Source organism: Metarhizium acridum (genome assembly GCF_019434415.1).
Source record: "Metarhizium acridum strain ARSEF 324 chromosome Unknown scaffold_29, whole genome shotgun sequence".
Taxonomy (NCBI): domain Eukaryota; kingdom Fungi; phylum Ascomycota; class Sordariomycetes; order Hypocreales; family Clavicipitaceae; genus Metarhizium; species Metarhizium acridum.
The window spans coordinates 1,620,444-1,638,813 of record NW_027094017.1 but is presented as its reverse complement, the minus strand read 5'-3'; the positions used below and the strand labels follow the sequence as shown (position 1 = coordinate 1,638,813).

The 18,370-nt window shown below is 51.2% G+C and overlaps 4 protein-coding genes across 5 annotated transcripts; 1 reads left to right on the top strand and 3 right to left on the bottom strand.

Annotated features, from left to right (window-relative positions):
* Window positions 1-143: 143 nt before the first annotated feature.
* On the bottom strand, window positions 144-4,170 carry J3458_004573 (uncharacterized protein; the record flags this gene model as incomplete). Its single annotated transcript, XM_066118290.1, has 2 exons — window positions 144-1,553; window positions 1,651-4,170. The coding sequence occupies 2 exons, from the start codon at window positions 4,168-4,170 to the stop codon at window positions 144-146; spliced, it is 3,930 nt and encodes a 1,309-aa protein (XP_065976893.1).
* An 8,124-nt stretch (window positions 4,171-12,294) lies between these two features.
* On the top strand, window positions 12,295-13,850 carry J3458_004572 (uncharacterized protein; the record flags this gene model as incomplete). The annotated part of the gene is made up of 3 exons (XM_007809245.2): window positions 12,295-12,568; window positions 12,655-12,901; window positions 12,965-13,850. 3 exons carry the CDS (start codon window positions 12,295-12,297, stop codon window positions 13,848-13,850), a joined length of 1,407 nt encoding a protein of 468 aa, XP_007807436.2.
* Window positions 13,851-14,111: 261 nt separating this feature from the next.
* Window positions 14,112-14,730, bottom strand: J3458_004571 (uncharacterized protein; the record flags this gene model as incomplete). The annotated part of the gene is made up of 2 exons (XM_007809246.1): window positions 14,112-14,363; window positions 14,437-14,730. The coding sequence occupies 2 exons, from the start codon at window positions 14,728-14,730 to the stop codon at window positions 14,112-14,114; spliced, it is 546 nt and encodes a 181-aa protein (XP_007807437.1).
* A 1,084-nt stretch (window positions 14,731-15,814) lies between these two features.
* Window positions 15,815-17,664, bottom strand: hob1_1 (BAR adaptor protein Hob1). Of its 2 annotated transcripts, XM_066118288.1 has the most exons (3): window positions 17,431-17,664; window positions 16,053-17,268; window positions 15,815-15,984 (listed from the first exon to the last, which is right to left on the bottom strand). In XM_066118288.1, exons 1-3 carry the CDS (start codon window positions 17,464-17,466, stop codon window positions 15,962-15,964), a joined length of 1,275 nt encoding a protein of 424 aa, XP_065976891.1. In that variant the 5' UTR covers window positions 17,467-17,664; the 3' UTR covers window positions 15,815-15,961. The 2 variants fall into 2 exon arrangements, with proteins under 2 accessions (XP_065976891.1, XP_065976892.1); XM_066118289.1 differs by having other exon boundaries at window positions 16,053-17,664.
* Window positions 17,665-18,370: the final 706 nt, after the last annotated feature.

Genomic DNA, 18,370 nt, shown 5'->3' with positions numbered 1-18,370 from the left:
ATTTTCCGTAGGATGAGTGTAGAAACTAAGAGCGCCGCCGAAAGATGAAAGCCGCGTCCCCCCAGAAATGTAATGAAACGAAATGGAAAAAATTTGCACAACAAGAGGAACTTAAAGCAAGTCATAAACATTTCGTTAGGCCTTTACAAGGCGAGGGGCTTCTTTCTACGCCCAAACATTTTGGTAAACCCGCCACTGTCCTCTTGTTGAGAAGATCTCCGGTTAATCGCCATGGGCGAATTATTAAGTGGCGGTCCCGACTCACGCAAGAAGGCAGCCAAATCCGCTGTCTCACTTCGCTTGCTGGCCGCCTCGCGCGGTTCAAATTTCTTCACCGGAACCCTACCTGCAGTTGAAGAAGTTGTTGACGGTCCTCGGGCTCGGTTAGCTCCAATGTTGCCGTTCATGGGATTGTACTTGTCGTATCCTGGAGGTATGTTGACCTGAATGGGGATATATCCTCTTCCACTGCTGGCGCGGCTCACCGATCGTACCTCTGGCATGCCTTTGACCGTTGCTGAGTCCTTCTCTTTCTCTTTGTCCTTGCTACCGCGAGTAAACCTCCCAATCAAGCTTGGCGCACTAGCTTTCTTCCTTGGCAACCGGGGAGCCGGTGTAGACACAGGCTCCGGTGGTGGCTCATAGTTCTGTAGGAATTCTGCCAGGCTCTCCTCTTTCTTCACTGGGAGTTTGGGTGTATCCAAGACATGGTCATACTGGTCCACTTCCCCCTCCTCATCGCTGAAGTCTATAGCATAGGGGTCGCGCACCCTCCTTGTTTTTCGCTTAGGCATCATGTTATCATCATCAAAGGCCTTGTTTGGAATTTTCGGGGCTTTGTGTTTAATCAATGCCGACTTGGAGTTCACAGATGATTGCATCGACGGCATAGAGCTTTCTGTTACATTTGTGGACGTTCGACTGCTGCGAATGTCAGGGATATTTGCATCAATAGCTTTACCGCCAATAGCTCCAGACATCTGATCCGAGTCCATTGTATTGCGAAAAGGAGCAACATGACGAGGGATTCGATGATTGCTTGCGGCTATTGGCGGTCCTTGTCGAATAAAGTCAATGAGATCTGAGTTATCGACCCTGCCATCCACAGTCGCGTCACGAGGCTGGTAGCGCGAGCGATTGATGATGCCGGTAGCAGAGGCACGTCGAGATTCCCTATACCCTTTATCAGAGCTTACGGGAGGAGATCCAAGTTTCGGCACAGTATACGATTTGGTTTCGTCAGCCGGTCCCGTTGCCTTGATGAATTCTGCAAAATCGGACGCTGAGTCTGGTGGAACGCGCGCCTCTCTAGCTGTGGCTCCATTGTCCCGGACTGTGGACGCTGTTACGGTGGTTGGTGCTCGAGGAACTGGACCAGCAGGGTTGATGATGGCCTTGCTTTCCACAATCTTGGGACTGGCTGGAGATGGAGGCAGGCGGGAGAGGGTAAATTGCCCGCGGCCGAAGGAGTCAAGATTGGGGACGCCTTGGGTGAATATTGATGAGCTCGGGCGTCCTCGCTCTTGCGACGAGCAAACTTCGTTACGACCGGACTATCCAAAGACCGTTTCGCCTGCAACATGTAAGATTAGTATTGGCTTCTGGAAAACGTGATGTATTCTTTCGGGGCTGATCGATTCTGATACTTACATCAACGTCACGCATATTCTCAGGAGTAAGGGTATATGTAATAGTTTGGTTGCTTTGGATGAGCTCTTCGAAATTGCGAGCTACACTCTCCGAGCGACTAGAGCTGTCCTCTGAGGTTCGCACCGGCTTAAGACGGGACGCCCCAGATGACACTGAAGAAGCAGAGGTGTGGGCTTGGCTAACTTGGCGAGAGCCGGAGGTATTTTGCTGTTGCGCTGGCAGGCTGAGTTCATCTGATTCACGAGTTCTCGTGCGCTCGATTGAAAGACGGCTTTTGGTTTCAGGCTTAGGGCTGCTCCAACCCGAATGGACAGAGGCCTTCTTGGGCAGATCCGGTAGGTTTCCTTTTTCAATGTCCGGCGTCGCGGGTGTTGCTGGTAAAAGAACAGCCATTGCACTCACAGGTGACTGTTCGTACTTTGAAGATTGAATCTTAGTATTTAGAGTGACGGGCATTCCTTTTTTGCGCTGTGACATTGCAGAACCTGTGCTGCCAGCTGCTTCCATCTCCGCGGCATCTGCCGAGCTGTCCGGCTGGTTTACAGCCTTGGCGAAATTCTGAGATACCTCTTCCTCAAGTTCGGAGATTGGTGTCGTGTTGCTGGCGGAAGGCTTTCTCTTATCGTGCGATGATCGGGGGGGGAGCGCGCTAATTGCTGCTTTAATTGGGGTTTCGTTACTGGTGGCTTTGAGCCGCTCATCTGAAGCTGCCATCTTTGAAAAACCACTGGCAATGCCAGACACTCTAACTGCGCGAAGCTGTTCTGTAGCGTCTAATGAGGTTGGCCGCGAGCGTGCAGGAGAACGCGGTGCAGGTACGTCAATGATGCGTGCGGAGTGCACACTAGACGACCTCTTCAAAGGAGTTGCCTTGCCATTACTATCGGAGTCTGTGGACTGATCGCTGCTGGACATCGAAATGCGCGAAGTAGTCATTATCTCAGCTTTTTCAAACGCAACTTCCTCTGTACCGTCATAATCCGACTCTGAGCTCTGACTTCGTGCATCGACATCTTTTGTAGCCGGTGTACCACTAGCAGCAATAGGTTCAGCATTTGCCTCTGAGGGACTCCCATGACCGTGTGTACTCATCGCAATTCCAATCTCGGCTAGAGTGTCCTGGTCCGCTTCAGACTCTGGGGTTGATGATGGGATGTGTCTCTGGGTCTTCGGGAAAAAGTGAGGGACTCTTGGAGTCGGCAGTGACGTAGAGCGCTGTCTGCTGGGTACAGTAGGTGTATGCGGCTGTGACTTAGTCGGGGTCGGGAGTCCATTCGCAAACATAGACGAGCTGATCAAAAGACTCTTTGGACGCTTTCTAACCTGCACTTCATCATCGTCCATTTCGTCGTCACCTTCATCGTCGCTATAATGCGCAAGACCCGGAACCTCAATCTCATCCACATCATTGTCTCCAAGGGGGAGCGGGATGTCCACAGGTTGGACATGCTCAATGATGGGGCCCTCGAAATGTTCCTGAGAATCCCTTAACTCACTCCCCGAGTCGCTAGTTGCAGATTTGGGGGGGCTTAGAAAATCGTGCGCAGGTTGCATTTGATCCGGCTTGCATGGGGTCGGTGGTCCCTTTGGAAACAGGCTTCCAGCTATGTCGGTTGTTGGAGTTCTCATTCTCTTCTTCCATCCCCGCCAAAGGCGCCCTAAAGTTCTGTCAAGTGCAACACGTTCCATGTCCAAGTCGGTAACCACAATGCGATCTGCAGGGTCACTCGTGTTGCGAGCACCGTCCTTGAGCTCCTTTTCAATCTTTGATCGAACTCGTTGGTATGCGGCTTGCCCGGCAACTGTCAGGGTCAGTTCGCCCATATACTCGATGACAGAAGTAAGGAAGATTGCCACTGGGGGAGAGATGGTATCGGAGATTTGTTCGTGCGCCCCGATGTCAAGGTTCTCTTCTTCCATGTAGGCATCCTCGTCCTCTTCTTCCATGTCCCCCAATGATGAATAAACCATGCACCGAAGCCTCGTTCTTTTCCACGCAAGCTCCCCATCCCAACTCCGAGATAAGCTTGATCCTTGGAATTGTCCGTAGTCTTCTTCGTTTGCGCCTCCAAGGTATTCGCGCAACTCTTCGTCAGCGTTGCTGACAGCATCTTTGCCAAGTTTCGGCTTCAGGACCTCAATAACGGCAGGGCGAAGGGCAGATAGTGCGGTAGACTTGGAAACTTGAAGCACGTTGAATAGGAGCTGGTCAAGAAAGCTGTTCACAAGTTGCAGAGCTGAGGCCGACACCGTTGCAGTTTCCGCCGCAGGTTCAATGCCGTTCTGATCATACCAGGCATCTGCGTGACTGTCATGATCGTTTGTAATAATTTGAGAAGCGGCACTGGAGGCAATGAAGGCGGCCTGGGGGGAGATGGACACGGGGGGCAAGACCAAACCATATCCAATGGATGACGGTCTGTCACTGGAGATACTCTGTGTCCTTGACCTCACATGCCTGGGGGAGACCATCCCAGATGCCGGTCTGGAGGTGTTGGCGTCCGTAGTCGGGCTCACCATGACCGTTTTGGTCAATGTTGCTTGCAAGTTGTCCTTTGGTTCTATTTCGTATTGCGGGTTTGACTATCTTGTCTAGGTTGCTATCGGGCCCTGAACGGCGGTGCGCGTTTGCACCAAGTCGGTAGTGTCTTTTGCTATCGCAAAAGTCGAGGGCTGACTGCCAACGCAATTACAGATACGATGTATGTCCAGCGTATGATACTACTTGGTAACGGTTAGAACACTATTGACGGCTTTTTTCTTCTCGAGAAGGAATTGAAAAGATTTGGCTGGTGCACACTCTCGGCAACACACAATACGGCGCGAATCAATGTCTTGTACGAGGCGAGGTTAGAGCAGGGCACATAAAGGCACGAACTCGTGGCAACTGCCGCCAGGGTTCTGCACACAATTACTGCCCTGCTTTCTATTTTGTGCAACTCGTGAAATGATGCTGGTGTTCGTACGAGAAGATAACAAGCCAAGGTTCCCAAAGTGTGGCATGAGACCAAGGAAGGGGAGACAACAACCAAGAGAAAGGGGGTGGGTGTTCAAGTAGTAACAGGGGCGATATCCCACGAACCTCGACCCTTTTAGTATTAGAAATTGAAGTGGCGTCTCATCTCGTCGCTGCAAAGGGCCGATATAACTATCGAAGCTGATCAGAATAGGCGAAATGGGAGGTTCGAGCTTCTCGTCACTTGGGTGGCTGGATTGGCATATGTAGCGGGAGGTTGCAAAGACAATTAATGCATTGGTCGTGCAAGAGAAGGCTCAGGATATGGAACGCTTATCCGTGGGTCAGAGATACTGCGACGGCTTCCTTCTTCAATGCCAGCCAAGGCAAAGCAGATCGGGGGACCCGGAGGTGCGCAGCCAGCTTGTCCGTCACACCAGGACCAGCCCAGAAGAAAAGAAGGGGATCTACTAGTTTGGTCCGGTGGGCTCTAGGTGCGCCCCCGGTTCAGACGATCAGGGGTTGATGTATGGATGCGCGCAGGGACCTAGCATGGCGTTTTGTGAGCTGAGCGGACGATGAAGGTGTGGATGGAATTACAACCTAAGTTACTTGGAACACTCCAAAACCCAAGACCACGGCGTGGATTCTGCACCCCTGTCGCGTCGGCTGTGGGTGAGTGAGAGAGTGTGTGAGCCAGCCCCGTTGCCTTGTCTGGTCTGGTTGTCTGAGTCGCATGTCCAATGCTCCTTCCTCAGGGCGCGGCGAGCGGTGGTGGTAACTACAGTGGGTCGTAGGTAATTCCGAGCAAAGCCCCATTTTACACTAAAACTCATATATTTTATTATTAATTATTAAGCTTAATAATATACTAAAAAAGTTTTTTAAAATTTCAATAAACTATTTATTACTTAAAATTTATATAAATAATTTTTATTTATTTTTTATTATTTTATTTACTTACTTATAAAGCTTTAAAAATATTAAGAGTGCTTTTACTAATAAATTTCTTAGTAAAAGTACTTTTATTAACTTTAAAGCTTTATATTATATTAAATAATAAAATTTAATATAAAAATTTATATATATATAATCTTTAAGTAATTTTAATATAGAAATATTTTTTTTATTTAATATAATAAGAAATAATATAATTATAAGCACTTAAAAAGTAAGAGTTTTGGTGTAAAATGGGGCTAAACTCGGAATTACCTGTACCCACTGTAGATGGTGAGCGACCGCGACGGTGGGCCGGCCCCAACGAGTCCCAGCAAAGACGAATTGCGCTCCACCATCACAAAGGCAAGTGAGCTAGCGAGCCTGGAGGGCGAGGGCGAGAGGGCGAACTACCAGCTACAAGCTACCCGCTACCCGTCACCAGCCAACTCAATTTGTAGCCAAACGACTCGTCCGACTCGTCAAGTTGCAGATGATATGTCGGGTAAACCCAACTAGTCCCTTGCTAGGCCATGCGTCCCTTCCCTCTTCCGGCCTGAAGCCTTGATCGTTGGCGGACGTTTGTGGCTGACGATAATTCTAGCTCTTTGGCGGTTCGCTTTTCGCGGTCGAAGCATCGAATCCAAGACAAATCAAATCAGGGGACAGTCGCCATCCGCATGGCCATGCTGGCCACTTGGTCCCCCAAAAGTTGCCTGGTTGCTTTGAGACGGAGCCGAGACAAGGATGCCATGTACGAAGTAGCAATCTTACCCATACACGGCATCTGCAACTACATATGTGAAGGTGCCATCAATTAACGCTACCGTACCCGGTACACTGCAATACATGCACCCAGGGCATGCACAAAGACCGTATCCATTGATTCGACTTCCATGCAAGTCGTGTTGCCTTCTTGCTCGGAATCAGAGCCTTGCGGCTTGCCCCCAACTAACAGACAAGGCTTCTTCTATTCATGGCTGGCTACCCATGGACATGGCACTGTAACTAGGGGCATTTATGGAAAGACAAGAAGTCTGGTTAGGCTCCATTCGTACAGATGTGTGCGTGCTCCTCCGGATGGTGGATTCTGGCATTTCAAAACCCGAACATGCTAACTAGGTACCTAAGCACCTAGGCAAACTAGGTACTCGAGCAAGCTTGTTAGATTCGCCTCTATGCGGAGCATTTAAGTTCTCCGTATTTAATTTCCCAAGTACCTGGCTGTATAGGTAGGTCTCCTCCCTTGTCGATCATACAACAAGCAACATTACCCCAAAGGTCAATCGATCCAGACGTCGGACTACGGAGTACTCGCCCAAATTTCAATCTCAACCGAGCCAAGTTCAGTCGTCTTGTCGCCGCAAATATCATGCGTCTCACCTTCCACCACCATAATCATTGCGCTCTTTGACGATCTGCTGGCTTGTTCTCGACCTTATTTGGGCATAGTAAAGTCTCAATACAACCATCTGCTTCGGCTGCCTGCTCAAGGACATCCGCACCCGAGCTTGCTGCCTTGTTTCCTGTGGTTCCCACGCAAAGTGGAATTTTACGATCTCACTCACGCACGTCTCCCTTTGCGCGCGATCCAACCAACAGTGACTACCTACCAGGCTGCTGGGACTTTCTTTTGTGCATTGGCCAGCCAGCTGGCGAGATTACGGTTCGTGCACTGGTTTGCCATCAATCAATCGATCGCATCTCGCGGGATGCCCAGGGTTCCTTGCAGTGGATGGAAGCCTGGCCTACGATACATGTGACATTGCCAATTACGAGCCAAACCAGCAAAGCACATGGCGACCTTGTAGTCCCTAGAGAATACGGAGTAGAGAGAACATTACAGTATTTGCATGCAACAAGCCGCGTGTAAGCAAACTTGAGTTCCAGAGTGGTCTTGGTGGCAATTCTCGTTTTCCTCTAGACTAAAGTACCAGCTACAAGCAAGGGGCTGGTGCTTCGCTCAAACAAGCTTCATATGAAGGCGCGTGCTGAGCAACACCATATCTACCGAGTTCACCACGCAGCCACAGATGGCACGAGTAGTCCTGATATCCTGGGTATGTCCCCTCTTTCCCGTGAAAACTAGTACGTCGCATACCCGTGGAGCAACCCACAGTCATATTTCCGAAATTGTACGGAGTAATTTGCGCTGGATTCTGTTCGGTGGTGCTATCATGAAGCTGGCGATTGATGATTGACACCTGAGTTCTATGGAGGCAAGCTACGAGCCAACTTGCCAGCTCTTTTCAATCAATATTCAGATCTGCGATGTGTATCGAAAAGCAAATACCTGGTGCTGATTTAACCAGCATCACAGACATGGCTGGCCAACTACATGAAAGAGTGGGAATTGTATGACGGCCGAACGGCTCGTGTTGTACGGAGCGCGGAGTTCACTGGCCCAGTGGTACTGCCCCAAATCATTCATCATCTTGGTACGATTTCCTGTGCCCCACGTCTCAAAGGGAACCTCGACACCATGATTTCTGCTCTTTGTTGGCCTACCAGTGGCTTTGACCGCCCCACGGTTGCCAACGGAGTGGGTGAGCAATGTCTTCGCACAGACTGGCCGATCATTCGAGTCTGTGTGGCTGCCAGAACAAGATGACGAGCGCCAACTGTGCAAGCGACTTGTCGACTACTACTATGAGCGAAGCCTGTGGCGTAAAGTCCCCATTGTCATACAGTCTGGGGTTATAATGCGCTGGGCAATCAATAATGCCACGGAGAACAAACATCTGAGCCCTGGATCCTGTCTCCGTCCCCATCCACGCTTGCTGTCACTTGAAGCCTGTCCCACCAGTCCGGATAGGATATGATCTTCAACGGATCATGCAAGGCATTTCTGAAGGCTTGGAGACTGGAGACCAGAGTATAACGGACTTGCGCCCTTTCAACTCTGACGACTTGGCAATCAGCCCCCAAGCACGTTCTATGCTTGCTAGCTTGGCTATCATACTCGGCATCCAACTATAGTTCTCCCCACGCCCAATGACAAACAGCAGGTTGTCGTTTTGATCTGTGGGAACATTTGTTCTCATGCGGCCTCACATCTGGCCCAAACATGCATAATGGCTGGCTGCTTCCAAAGTTGGACTTTTCCGCCATCTTGAACTCTTGGAGGCTGACTTTCAGCCCACTTTTTGTATGGAAAGCGATATGCATCGCAATGGGTGTGTTCAGATGTCTCAAAGTTGCTTGGGCCCTTGAGCCATCCATTAGCCGTCCGAAAGAAGAAACCACCTGCAGTCAAAGAGGCAACAAGGGTTGTTTGATTTTTCATCATTGGGTGATTGGAGAAGGGGAAGTACGATGTCCAACCTCCTCGTTAATCCTGAAACGAGGGTGAGTTCGCGAGCACCGCGTTGTTCAGGATCAACGGTGCAGCTTGGGTTGGATGCTGTGGCGCTTCTGGCTATGAGGGAAGCGGCTGCAATTCCACAATGCTGGCCGTCAACGACACGGGACTGTCCGCACCGCTTGAACCTGATTAGGATTAGAATCCACCAGCAAGCAGAGTGCCAACACGCGAGTCGACAAACGGCGATCTTGTTGCAAACCACGGGCCAAGTTGAATACTCTGTCTGCTCGCCGGGCTCATAAGGCAGTCTGTGCGGACACTCGTGATGCTCAAAAACGGCTTGATTGTCGCAATCGGGCCCAAGAGTTACGGATGTCAGTTGAGGCAGCAGGCCATGGAGCTTACGCTGACGGCAGAATATGAATAGAACTCGTCATAATGCCGAACGCACTAGCGGTAGGAGTTCTGAAAGCGGTGCCCCAGTGCTCCGTAGTGCTTGTCGATCCCCAGTGCCGCTGAAGCTGAAGCTGACACCAGGCCTTTGAGATCAGCGTCGGTCCTCAGATGGCCGACATGTACGGAGTACTCCGTACTGAGTTAGCATGCATAGTAGAGGCCGGCTGGACAACTCCCTCCGTTCCTCCACGGATCTTATACCGGCCAGGCTCTAGTTTGCGATATGACCAGCCGCGCCCAAAATTTGCCTCACAGTGATGCTTATTTTTGGTCTAATACATATGTCTAGGTATGCGTCTTCGGCCGGGGTACTACTCCTTGTGACGGACTGTCCTGTTTTCCAGGTACAGTCGGCTCGACTCGGGCAGCCAGGGCTTGTCAGATTGACTCGAAGGATTCGACGCTGCACGACAATGGTGTTCGACAAGTGAGACATGTCGGGCTTACCAACAGTCGTCGCAGCACCAACATAAGACGCTGTATCACACTGGCTGCCGCGTCAGTTACCCATCAGCAAGGCGAAATCTTCCCGAATGCAGGGCGAAAAGGCTACCGTTTCTGTGCAACGCCACATGTACTGCCGACCGCCGACGCCAACGCCCGTCGTGAGCGCTAGTCCCGATGTTTGTTGGGTACTCCGCACGGAGTACTGCTTTATACGCATAGGGATATGAATGGTGTCTTGTTCTCGGGTGGTGCGTTTTGGGAAATGGGGAATTACGAAACACGAACGAACACCTTTGCTCCTTTTCCTTTTTTTCTTGTCTTTTTTTTTCCTGCTTTCTTTCTTACGGGGTAAGGCTCTGTGGACCAAGGCTCCGAAGTGAAACACGGTCCACGGATAAGCCACAGCAGCAGTCGTCATTCATTCCGCATCAGAGATCGGTTGAATGGGGAGAGACGTCTGAACAGATGGATTGACTAGATCCACCGCCTCGCTTGGTCCCGCTCCTGGTCTGGTCGGGAGACGAGGCACGTTGTTGTTTTGTGGTGTGTTCATTCTCATGTCATGCTGGTCAAGGACCTACATGCGCACAAATCCTGCGAGTGTGCAGCGGCCAATGTGTCGGCACAAACGTGAGGGCGGATTTGAAGCATGAGCTCATGTCAGCTAAGCAGACGATATATATTCGCAACACTTGGTTGGCAGTTGGGGGCTGTCCGATATGCTCCGGGGTTCAATAAGTTCTTTACTTTTTATGGCGAGGATGCCACCTTGCACTGTCTTGGCGGGATTATTTGTTTTCGGCAACATGACCCAATTGGCAGAATTGCGTGCATCTACTCGGTACACATGATAGCATTGTACTACAAAATGAAGGGAGAGACAGTTAATTTTGCCGGATCGGGCCGGGACAAATCACTGCTTGGCCAGGTCTATATGGTCATCAGGCCAGCTGGTATTACCCAATTTCGTTTTGACACGATATTACAGGTACGCGATTGGAACATCAGTATTATGCAGCCTCGGCCCTCTGCCAGTCGGGATGCCAGGTATTTCAAATCATGATGTTCTGCAGCCTATCCTGGCAAGCAGTCTGTTTCGGCTACGCAGACTCCTTGCGACGCATAAACTTGCCCAAGAACAGCATCCAATATAGAGGATGCATTACAACAAAGTGCCCACCATCAGGGAAACATGATGTTCAAGCCGGCGTCATGTCCAGCCGGCTATGGTGCATTTTGAAACAAGTGGCTCATCCGGCATATCAAACAGTTTGGCTTCGATTCATGCTCTAGAAAGTCTTGCCACCCACCTGATGGGTACATGTCGGGCGATTCACAGGACATCTAGACGACTGGCGATTACATACATACATACAGAGTGACTACAATTCAGACCGAAACAAACCCCGGTTTGACTGCTTGTGGTCTTTGTCATCGTCCTCCCTGCATACGTACCCACGGACGACATCATCACCAAGAAAAACCATGCGCTCGATACCCACCCCACCTTGGTGCCATAATAGACATTATTATATGTAATCAACACGCCAGTACGGCCGCAATACAATAAGTATCCATCATACACAGGCCTGTGTCATGATTCTTAGCTCCCATCTAATTTTGCTACTGTCTATACCCTTTTTCGCTCGTCCACGTGGGCTGATCCATTGTCCGTGGTGTGCCTAAGTGGGCAGAAAAAACCTTAAAAAGACTATGCAGCTGCAGCCATGGCGCAGACAAACCGACCGCCGAGATTCCTGAAATCTTTCCCATTGGCTCTTTGAGTTATATATTCTCTACGTGGTCTGATTCGAGACATATTCTCAAACGTTTTCTCCCAAGAAGGACCATGGCAGCGGACATGAACGAACCACGTGTGACCGTGGTGAATAGGGTAATCCATGCGCAACCGCGGCTGCGAATTGCCTGGAAAACGTCAATGACGACAAGTACGGCATAGCTGTAAGCCGCGGTGGTAATCCTGCCACTGGTATCTGAAAAGTTTTTTTGGGCTTGTAGCTGAAGGGCAGAGGAGATGAGAAGCGCGGCTTGACCACCGAGTGGCCTTGCTCTTGGGCCAAGGGAAAAAAGTAAGCAACGATGAATAGCTGATGTATAAAACCATTTCACCGTGCTGAATTGCAATTGACGCGGGCAAAATACCTATTGCCGCGCTTGTCAATGATGCAACAATACCAGTGAACTCGGTCAGTTGACAACTCTGCAAACACGTTCTGCCGTCTCCCATCTCCCGTCAAACGCCCATCAACACCGTCATCTCGGCTGGATTCCCTCTAGAAACACAATATCAAAACTTCTCAAGTATTACCCTGCAACGCATGTTCTCGCCGGACGACCAAGACTGACACAAAATTCTACGTTGCGTCTCGCCAAAGTACATCATCCGTGTGTGACTGTCCACCGACGACAGTTGGCCTGTGAGCCGCAAGTTTGCTACCCATTCTTCCGGCACGTCCATGACCAACAGTATAACTGTATCCTATATCGTTCTAATCTGACTGAGAGTAGAGTAGACCTGCCGACTATGCTACAGTCTGCAACAACCGTTTCAAAAATGCGCCCCACGATCCCAGTAGCCCGTCTTCTTCCGTTCCTCTGTGTCACGCTCTTCGTCACGCAGCTCGGCCTGTCGCTGAGCGACCTGCCCAGCGTGAAGCTGATGCAGGATATCGCGTGCAAGAAGCACCACGGCCTAGTGACGGAGGAGCTATTGCCAGAGGAGAAGTGCAGGGATGCCGCGGTGCAGAGAATCTTGAATCGGATAAACATTGGCATTTCAGTGTCGGTAACCATTGGAAGTATGTATCTTCCCCCCGGGCTTACCCCCCCTTTGTTCGAAATACTAGTCTTACTAATGAGGTTTTTGTTGTTTTGATTACTTCAGGCGCGCTGGTTGCGTTTCCGCTCGGAGTCCTCGCGGATCGAATTGGCCGCGTGCCCATCCTCGGGGCCAGCGTTGTCAGCCTCTTCCTCTCCCAGGGGTACGGAATGCTCGTCTGCTGGAGGTGGCAAGCGATGCCGCTGGAAGCCATGTGGGCTATGGGCGTCTTCTTCCTCCTCGGCGGAGGACAAAGAATGGCCGAGGCAATGGTCTTCACCATGGTGGCAGACGTGGCCCCCAGGTCGCAGAGGTAAAAACACTGCGCAAACATCGTGTCCCGGATGATACTGGCGCTCCGGCTGACTTGGGGTAGGGCTTCGTGGTTTCAATGGGTAGTTGGAGCGGTTCTTGCCGCCGAGCTCGCTGGTCCATTCCTATCCGCGCGTCTGCTCGAATCGTCTGTATGGCTTCCGCTGTACATTTCTCTCGCCCTCGTTGCCGTCGGTGGTGCTCTCCTCGCCCTATTGAGTCCCGAGACTCGTTGTACCAAGGCGGACAGCGTCAAAGAAGATGCTGACGGTGGCTCGCCGGAAACCGCCAAACGAACCATCATCGCGATATTCAGCCGCCCAGCCGTCTTCCTGGTCCCTGGTGCGGTGCTCTCGTTGCCAATGGCGGCAACCCAATCTGGCATACTGTTCCGATTCATGCCGGTACAGTTCAACTGGCAACTGTCAAAATCAGCTCTCTTAGTCTCCCTCCGCAGCATGATCACCCTGCTTACTCTCCTCCTTTTCCTCCCTGGAGCTGCATATATTTGCAACAAGAAAACATGCTGGTCACACGGATATCGCGACAGCATCTTTGTGAGAGCAAGTGCCCTTTTCTTCTTGGCTGGCTCGGCATTTTTGGTCGTGGTCCTCGACCAAGGATTCATTATTGCTGGCGTTGTGCTTTCTGCGCTTGGCTCCGGTATCCCAACACTCTGTAGATCTGTGATGGTTTCGGCCCTTCGAGAGAAAAGCACTGGTCTGCTTTTTGGCATGCTTGCTATCGGGGAAATCATTGGCTTTTTGTGCTGTACTGTAGCCATGGGTGCGTTATACGACGTCGCACTGACCTCGTGGATCGGGTACCCGTTCGTCCTGGGAGTAGTCCTTGCAGGTGCCGTCTTTATGACATCGTGGATGGCTGGTACATCCAAGGAAAAATATACGCCTGAGAAAGCTGCTGAGGTTTTGGAGCACCTGAAAAACTAGACGGAACCGGACTCAAGGTGCTGCAAGTTAAACCGTACATTCATATGGGTGGCTACCGAGGAACCCTCAGCGGGATTGCGAGCATACATCGGCTTTGAATGATTCAGAAAGTTTATCTCATAAGCAATAATCACTGACGAGGGAAAGCCATTTAGCAAGACTGTATTAGTATACTATTGGATTAATCATGGTCTTTGTAGGGGTATCAATTTCACCACCGTCATGTCACCTCGCCTGGCACAAAAGCCAAGCTCACATTCCTCATTCTTTCTTTTGCTCAGCCTCGGCCCGCTTCTCGAGATCGTGCTCCACGCCTCGCTGTTGAGCTTTGCCGTCGGCTCGCATTTGGTCGTAGTGGGCTTGTCCCTCCTTGTCACCAGTGATGTTGGAAATGGCACCTCCGACGGTACCCTGAGCACGAGCGGCCACGCCAGAGCCCAGGTCGCTGAGCTGACCTTTGGCCTCCTGTTGTTGACCCTCGAGGTTCTGTTCACGACCGGCGGACTTCAAATTCTGGACGAGGTCGTTAGTCGCCACGCAAGTTCAACAATACACATGTGTGGCCACCTTGTTTGCGTCAACTTACCTCACTGCCAACCAAGCCACCAACAGCCTCCTTGGCGGAGCCAACGGTCTGATTCCAGTTGCCTGCGGAGCGATCAGGGTGGTCCTTGCTGACGCCTCCGTCACTGGAAACAGTAGCTCCAGGGACCTTGACAGATGCCTGTGAAGCTTCATGCTCGACTTTGGCGTCATCTTTCTTGGCGTCGCCCTTGGCCTGGTCACCTGTGTTTCCGGTCAGGCTTCCAAGAGCACTCTGGACAGCCCCGGTAGCGGAGTCCACGTAGGACTGGAGGGTGGAAGGTGCCTTGTCAGACATGTTGATCAGAGTGAGTTGGCAAGAGTTGATGAAGATGAGAGAAGACACAAGTTGAACGATTCAAGATCTTTTGGCAAAGAAGCAGTGAAAAGTAAAGCTTTGTTGATGGAGCAGAATGAAGATTGGTCCGAAACTACGATGCGGTTGGAGCTGGTTCTTATAGATAAGACTGGTAACAAGCTAGGTTTGTGAAAGCAAGCGCAATCCCACTTTGAAGTAGCAAACAGGCCCCGCCAAGGAAGCCCCAATTTGACAGATGAAATGTCCCTTCCTATTATGTAGAACCGGATAGAAAAGAACCAATGGCGCAACTGCCTGTGATGTCATTGTCGCCTCTCGGGGTGCACGATAAACCGTCGTTCGGCAGGAGTGAGTGACCGAAGTGACCTGGAAGTGAGTTGGTAGGTTCATGGGTTGGTGGGGCGCCGTTAAAGTGACGTCACCACTCTCTCAGCGTCGCCAGCTGCTGGATGCTATTTGCCATGTGCAATTTTGACCGTGACGCGTCGCGAGCTGTTGCCGAGATCCAGGGAAACTGTAACTTTTGGCATGTGTGCCGCAATTGCCACAACTCGTCGTATCTTGGGCCCGGAGAGACCAGCCCACGTGGCTGGTGATCTACTTGGAGTGGACTGCCATTGACCTCTGTTTAGGACAATTGACTGAGCAATAACATTACCAGGCGTCACTAGGTGTCGAGGTAACCGCCCAGGGTAAATGAGAGCGCGGTCGAATGAATTGATTGATGCCTCTTGAGCCAGCCTGACTAGCCTTTCAAGCGGCCAGCCTCTTACTGTGCATCGTATTGAAGGACCACCTTGCCGTCCATCAAAGCTTTGTCCCAATTGAATCTTCGGCTTTCTTCATTCGAGAGTCGCTCTCCAGTCACCGGCGATGGGTGCTTGTAGCATTCTCATACATCTATACCCAAATATTTGGATGAACGAAATCAAGCTTGTTGTGGTTAGTTTTTTGGGTGGCTGTCCACGATGTGATGGCGATAAAGCCCGACACCATTATATTGCGACTCCTTGGCTCTATTCAGTCCCCAAGAATTGGTAATCCAAGTGGTAATTTATTATTCCCCCCCTTTTCGATTACTCGAGCACCCTATGGATCTGCCCCAGTCTATACATCATGCACTGAAATCTTCTTTGACCCAAGTGCCAATAACCAACGAAGAAGCCACAGCTTGTAGAATACCCGCAATATGAATAATGAGTACGAGAAATTAGCCGAGCTGGACATAGTTGCCTAAACATTCCACCGTCGGGGTTAGAAGATGCGCAAAAGAAGAAGAAATACGTCACAGCTTTGCTTACCAGGGAACTGTCCCTCCTTTCCATTCAGACGTCCCGTCCACCACTCATTCTCATTCTGTGTCCTGGACACAATCTCAATAACATCACCGGCTCGGAAGCTCAAATCCCCCTCCGCTTGAGCAGCATAATCGTACATGGCTGTCACGGTCTCTGCTGCAGGTGCAGCTGTTAAGCGCTTTGGCTTTGGTTTAGGTGGTGGAGGCTTTGCCTTGGCCGCCGCGACCGTTGACAAGGCAGTCTTGTTTCCGGGGGAATATGGCGGGGGTGCGGCTTCGGAATCGCTGGCAGGTCGGCCGGGGGCACCACTCTTGGGGCTGGTACCACCGCTTGAGGTGGAAGGCCCAGCTGTCAACAGGCCTGGTTGCTTGCCGCCTTCGAGGGCTGGGCGAGCTCCGTATCTAATGGGCCGGGGACGTCCAGTGGTTTTGAATCGGCAGATTGACAAGGCCTCGGCTCGTTCTTGGATATCTCCACGCTTTTCCTCAAACGCCTCCTCGATTTCGCGAGTCAGGTCAAAGTAGCCAATATCACAGCGCTGCATTCGTTCATGAAGTGTGTAAAATATGTTGAGCTGCATGTAGTAGAAGGATTGGAACAGTGGCTGGATGAACTCTCGTTCCAGAGTGAAGAGCTTCGGCAACTCATCCTTTAAGAGGTCATTGAAGTATTCGTAGTCTTGTGTCGCTTGCTCGAAATCGCCCTCTGCTTTCCACAAGGCCTTCTCATCCTTTGGGCTGCGTTCCTTCTTGTCCTGCAACTTCTTGAGGGTGGCGCGATGCCGGTCGTAGTCCAGTTTCTTGTGTTCTCGCTTCACCGCCGTCTTTCGAATGACTTTGATGACGTCTAGCAGCTCGGTAGCTGGCCGGATGACCCTAGTCTCAATCATTTCCAGTTCCGGGGCAAGTGTCTCTTGCAACTCTTTGACAATGGCCTCGTACTCTTCGCAAGCGCGGATTCCTTCTGGATTTCCCTCGGGTTTGATGCTGTCGGGGTCTGACATGCGGCCAGAAATGGGCTTGTAGATTTCCGTCATGGCTTTGCTGAATTCTATCTGGTGGTTCAGCATGCCGTTGATGGCTTCGAAGTATTTTTTTGACTCATCGTGGAGCTTCTTGGTCTCAGTCTCGAGCTCTTGGAAACGGCGTTCGGCGTCGATGTAGACGGCATCTTTGGTGTGCTCGCCAATGTTGAACTTGTGTTTGAATTGTTGAGGCGCCTGTACATGTAGAAATAGCCGTCAGTAAAGATGCAGCCACGACAGCGTGGTGACCGACTTTGGTCTCCTCGGGCTGACATCATGATGCTCTTGGCTGGAGGGGCTGGGACGGAGATAGATGAGGGGCAGCATTGCTGACAAGACCTCTCAGTACAAACGTACCCGAGTAAGGCTCTTGGAAAAGCCCTTGAAACTCATGATGGAACAATGCGAGCCCTGTGCTCAATACGGGGATGGTTCACCACGACAAGAAGCCGCACACGCGCTCTATGGCGGGAGCCGGGAAGACGACGGGCGCGCTGGCTTTGAAGAGGAATTGAAGAACAATTGACGTCTGTCGGCGCAGCCAAGCCAGAGCAGGGCAGGATCATGACTTGGTGACGACTTTGCGGTGGCTGTGCCGATTGTTGTGGCGCAGGGAGCTGCCAGTTGGCTGCATTTGGCTGCTTGCGTTGTGCGTGCGGAGCAACATTCCGTGCTTGAACGCGGAAGGAGCCTGTCTGGTGGGAGGCGTCAGCAGCCAGGCGATCATCTGCCCCCCTGCAGCTCTAATAGCTCAGCGGCCGACCGTCCAACACACACGCCCCGACTGGTCCTGTCTCTCACACGGAGCGGAGTGCTCTCGTAGAGTGTGTATGAGTACATACAGAGTACCTCCGTAGAGGCCGCATGTTGGCTTGATCTTCACAGTGCGCACGTTGAGTGACTCCAATCGTGTATGTGTCTTGTGTATCTCGTTTGACGGCCCGTCCGTCGTTGCACCGCCTTTGCCTCTTCCCAAGTAAATTTGATTCTGATGCACCATGAATGGTCTTATCGTCACTGCACTTGGATCGCCGACGTCACAGTCTTTACCCTCGTAATAATCCGGAGTCCTTGGTGTTGCATCCCCCATTGTTTTCCGCCATTCATCTCTGCACTCTTTGGTCAAGCCGTCGACGCCATGGGGCAAGCTTTTTGCACATTTTTGCAGGTGGCCGCCGTGCCCCCGGTCAATTTTGACCAATCAGAGGGCCCCTGAGGATGCTTATCACCGAGTACCCGAGCCGAAGCTCTGCCATGACAAATCTCTGGATGGAGATTTGGACGGGCTGCACCTGAA

Excerpts from the sequence above, each read along its gene's own strand:
- hob1_1 (XM_066118288.1), bottom strand. The coding sequence starts at position 17,466 with ATGAGTTTCAAGGGCTTTTCCAAGAGCCTTACTCGG. Across the intron at positions 17,269-17,430 it reads TTTCCAAGAGCCTTACTCGG|GCGCCTCAACAATTCAAACA; the intron begins GTACGTTTGTAC and ends CTACATGTACAG. Across the intron at positions 15,985-16,052 it reads AAAGGAGGGACAGTTCCCTG|GCAACTATGTCCAGCTCGGC; the intron begins GTAAGCAAAGCT and ends TGGAATGTTTAG.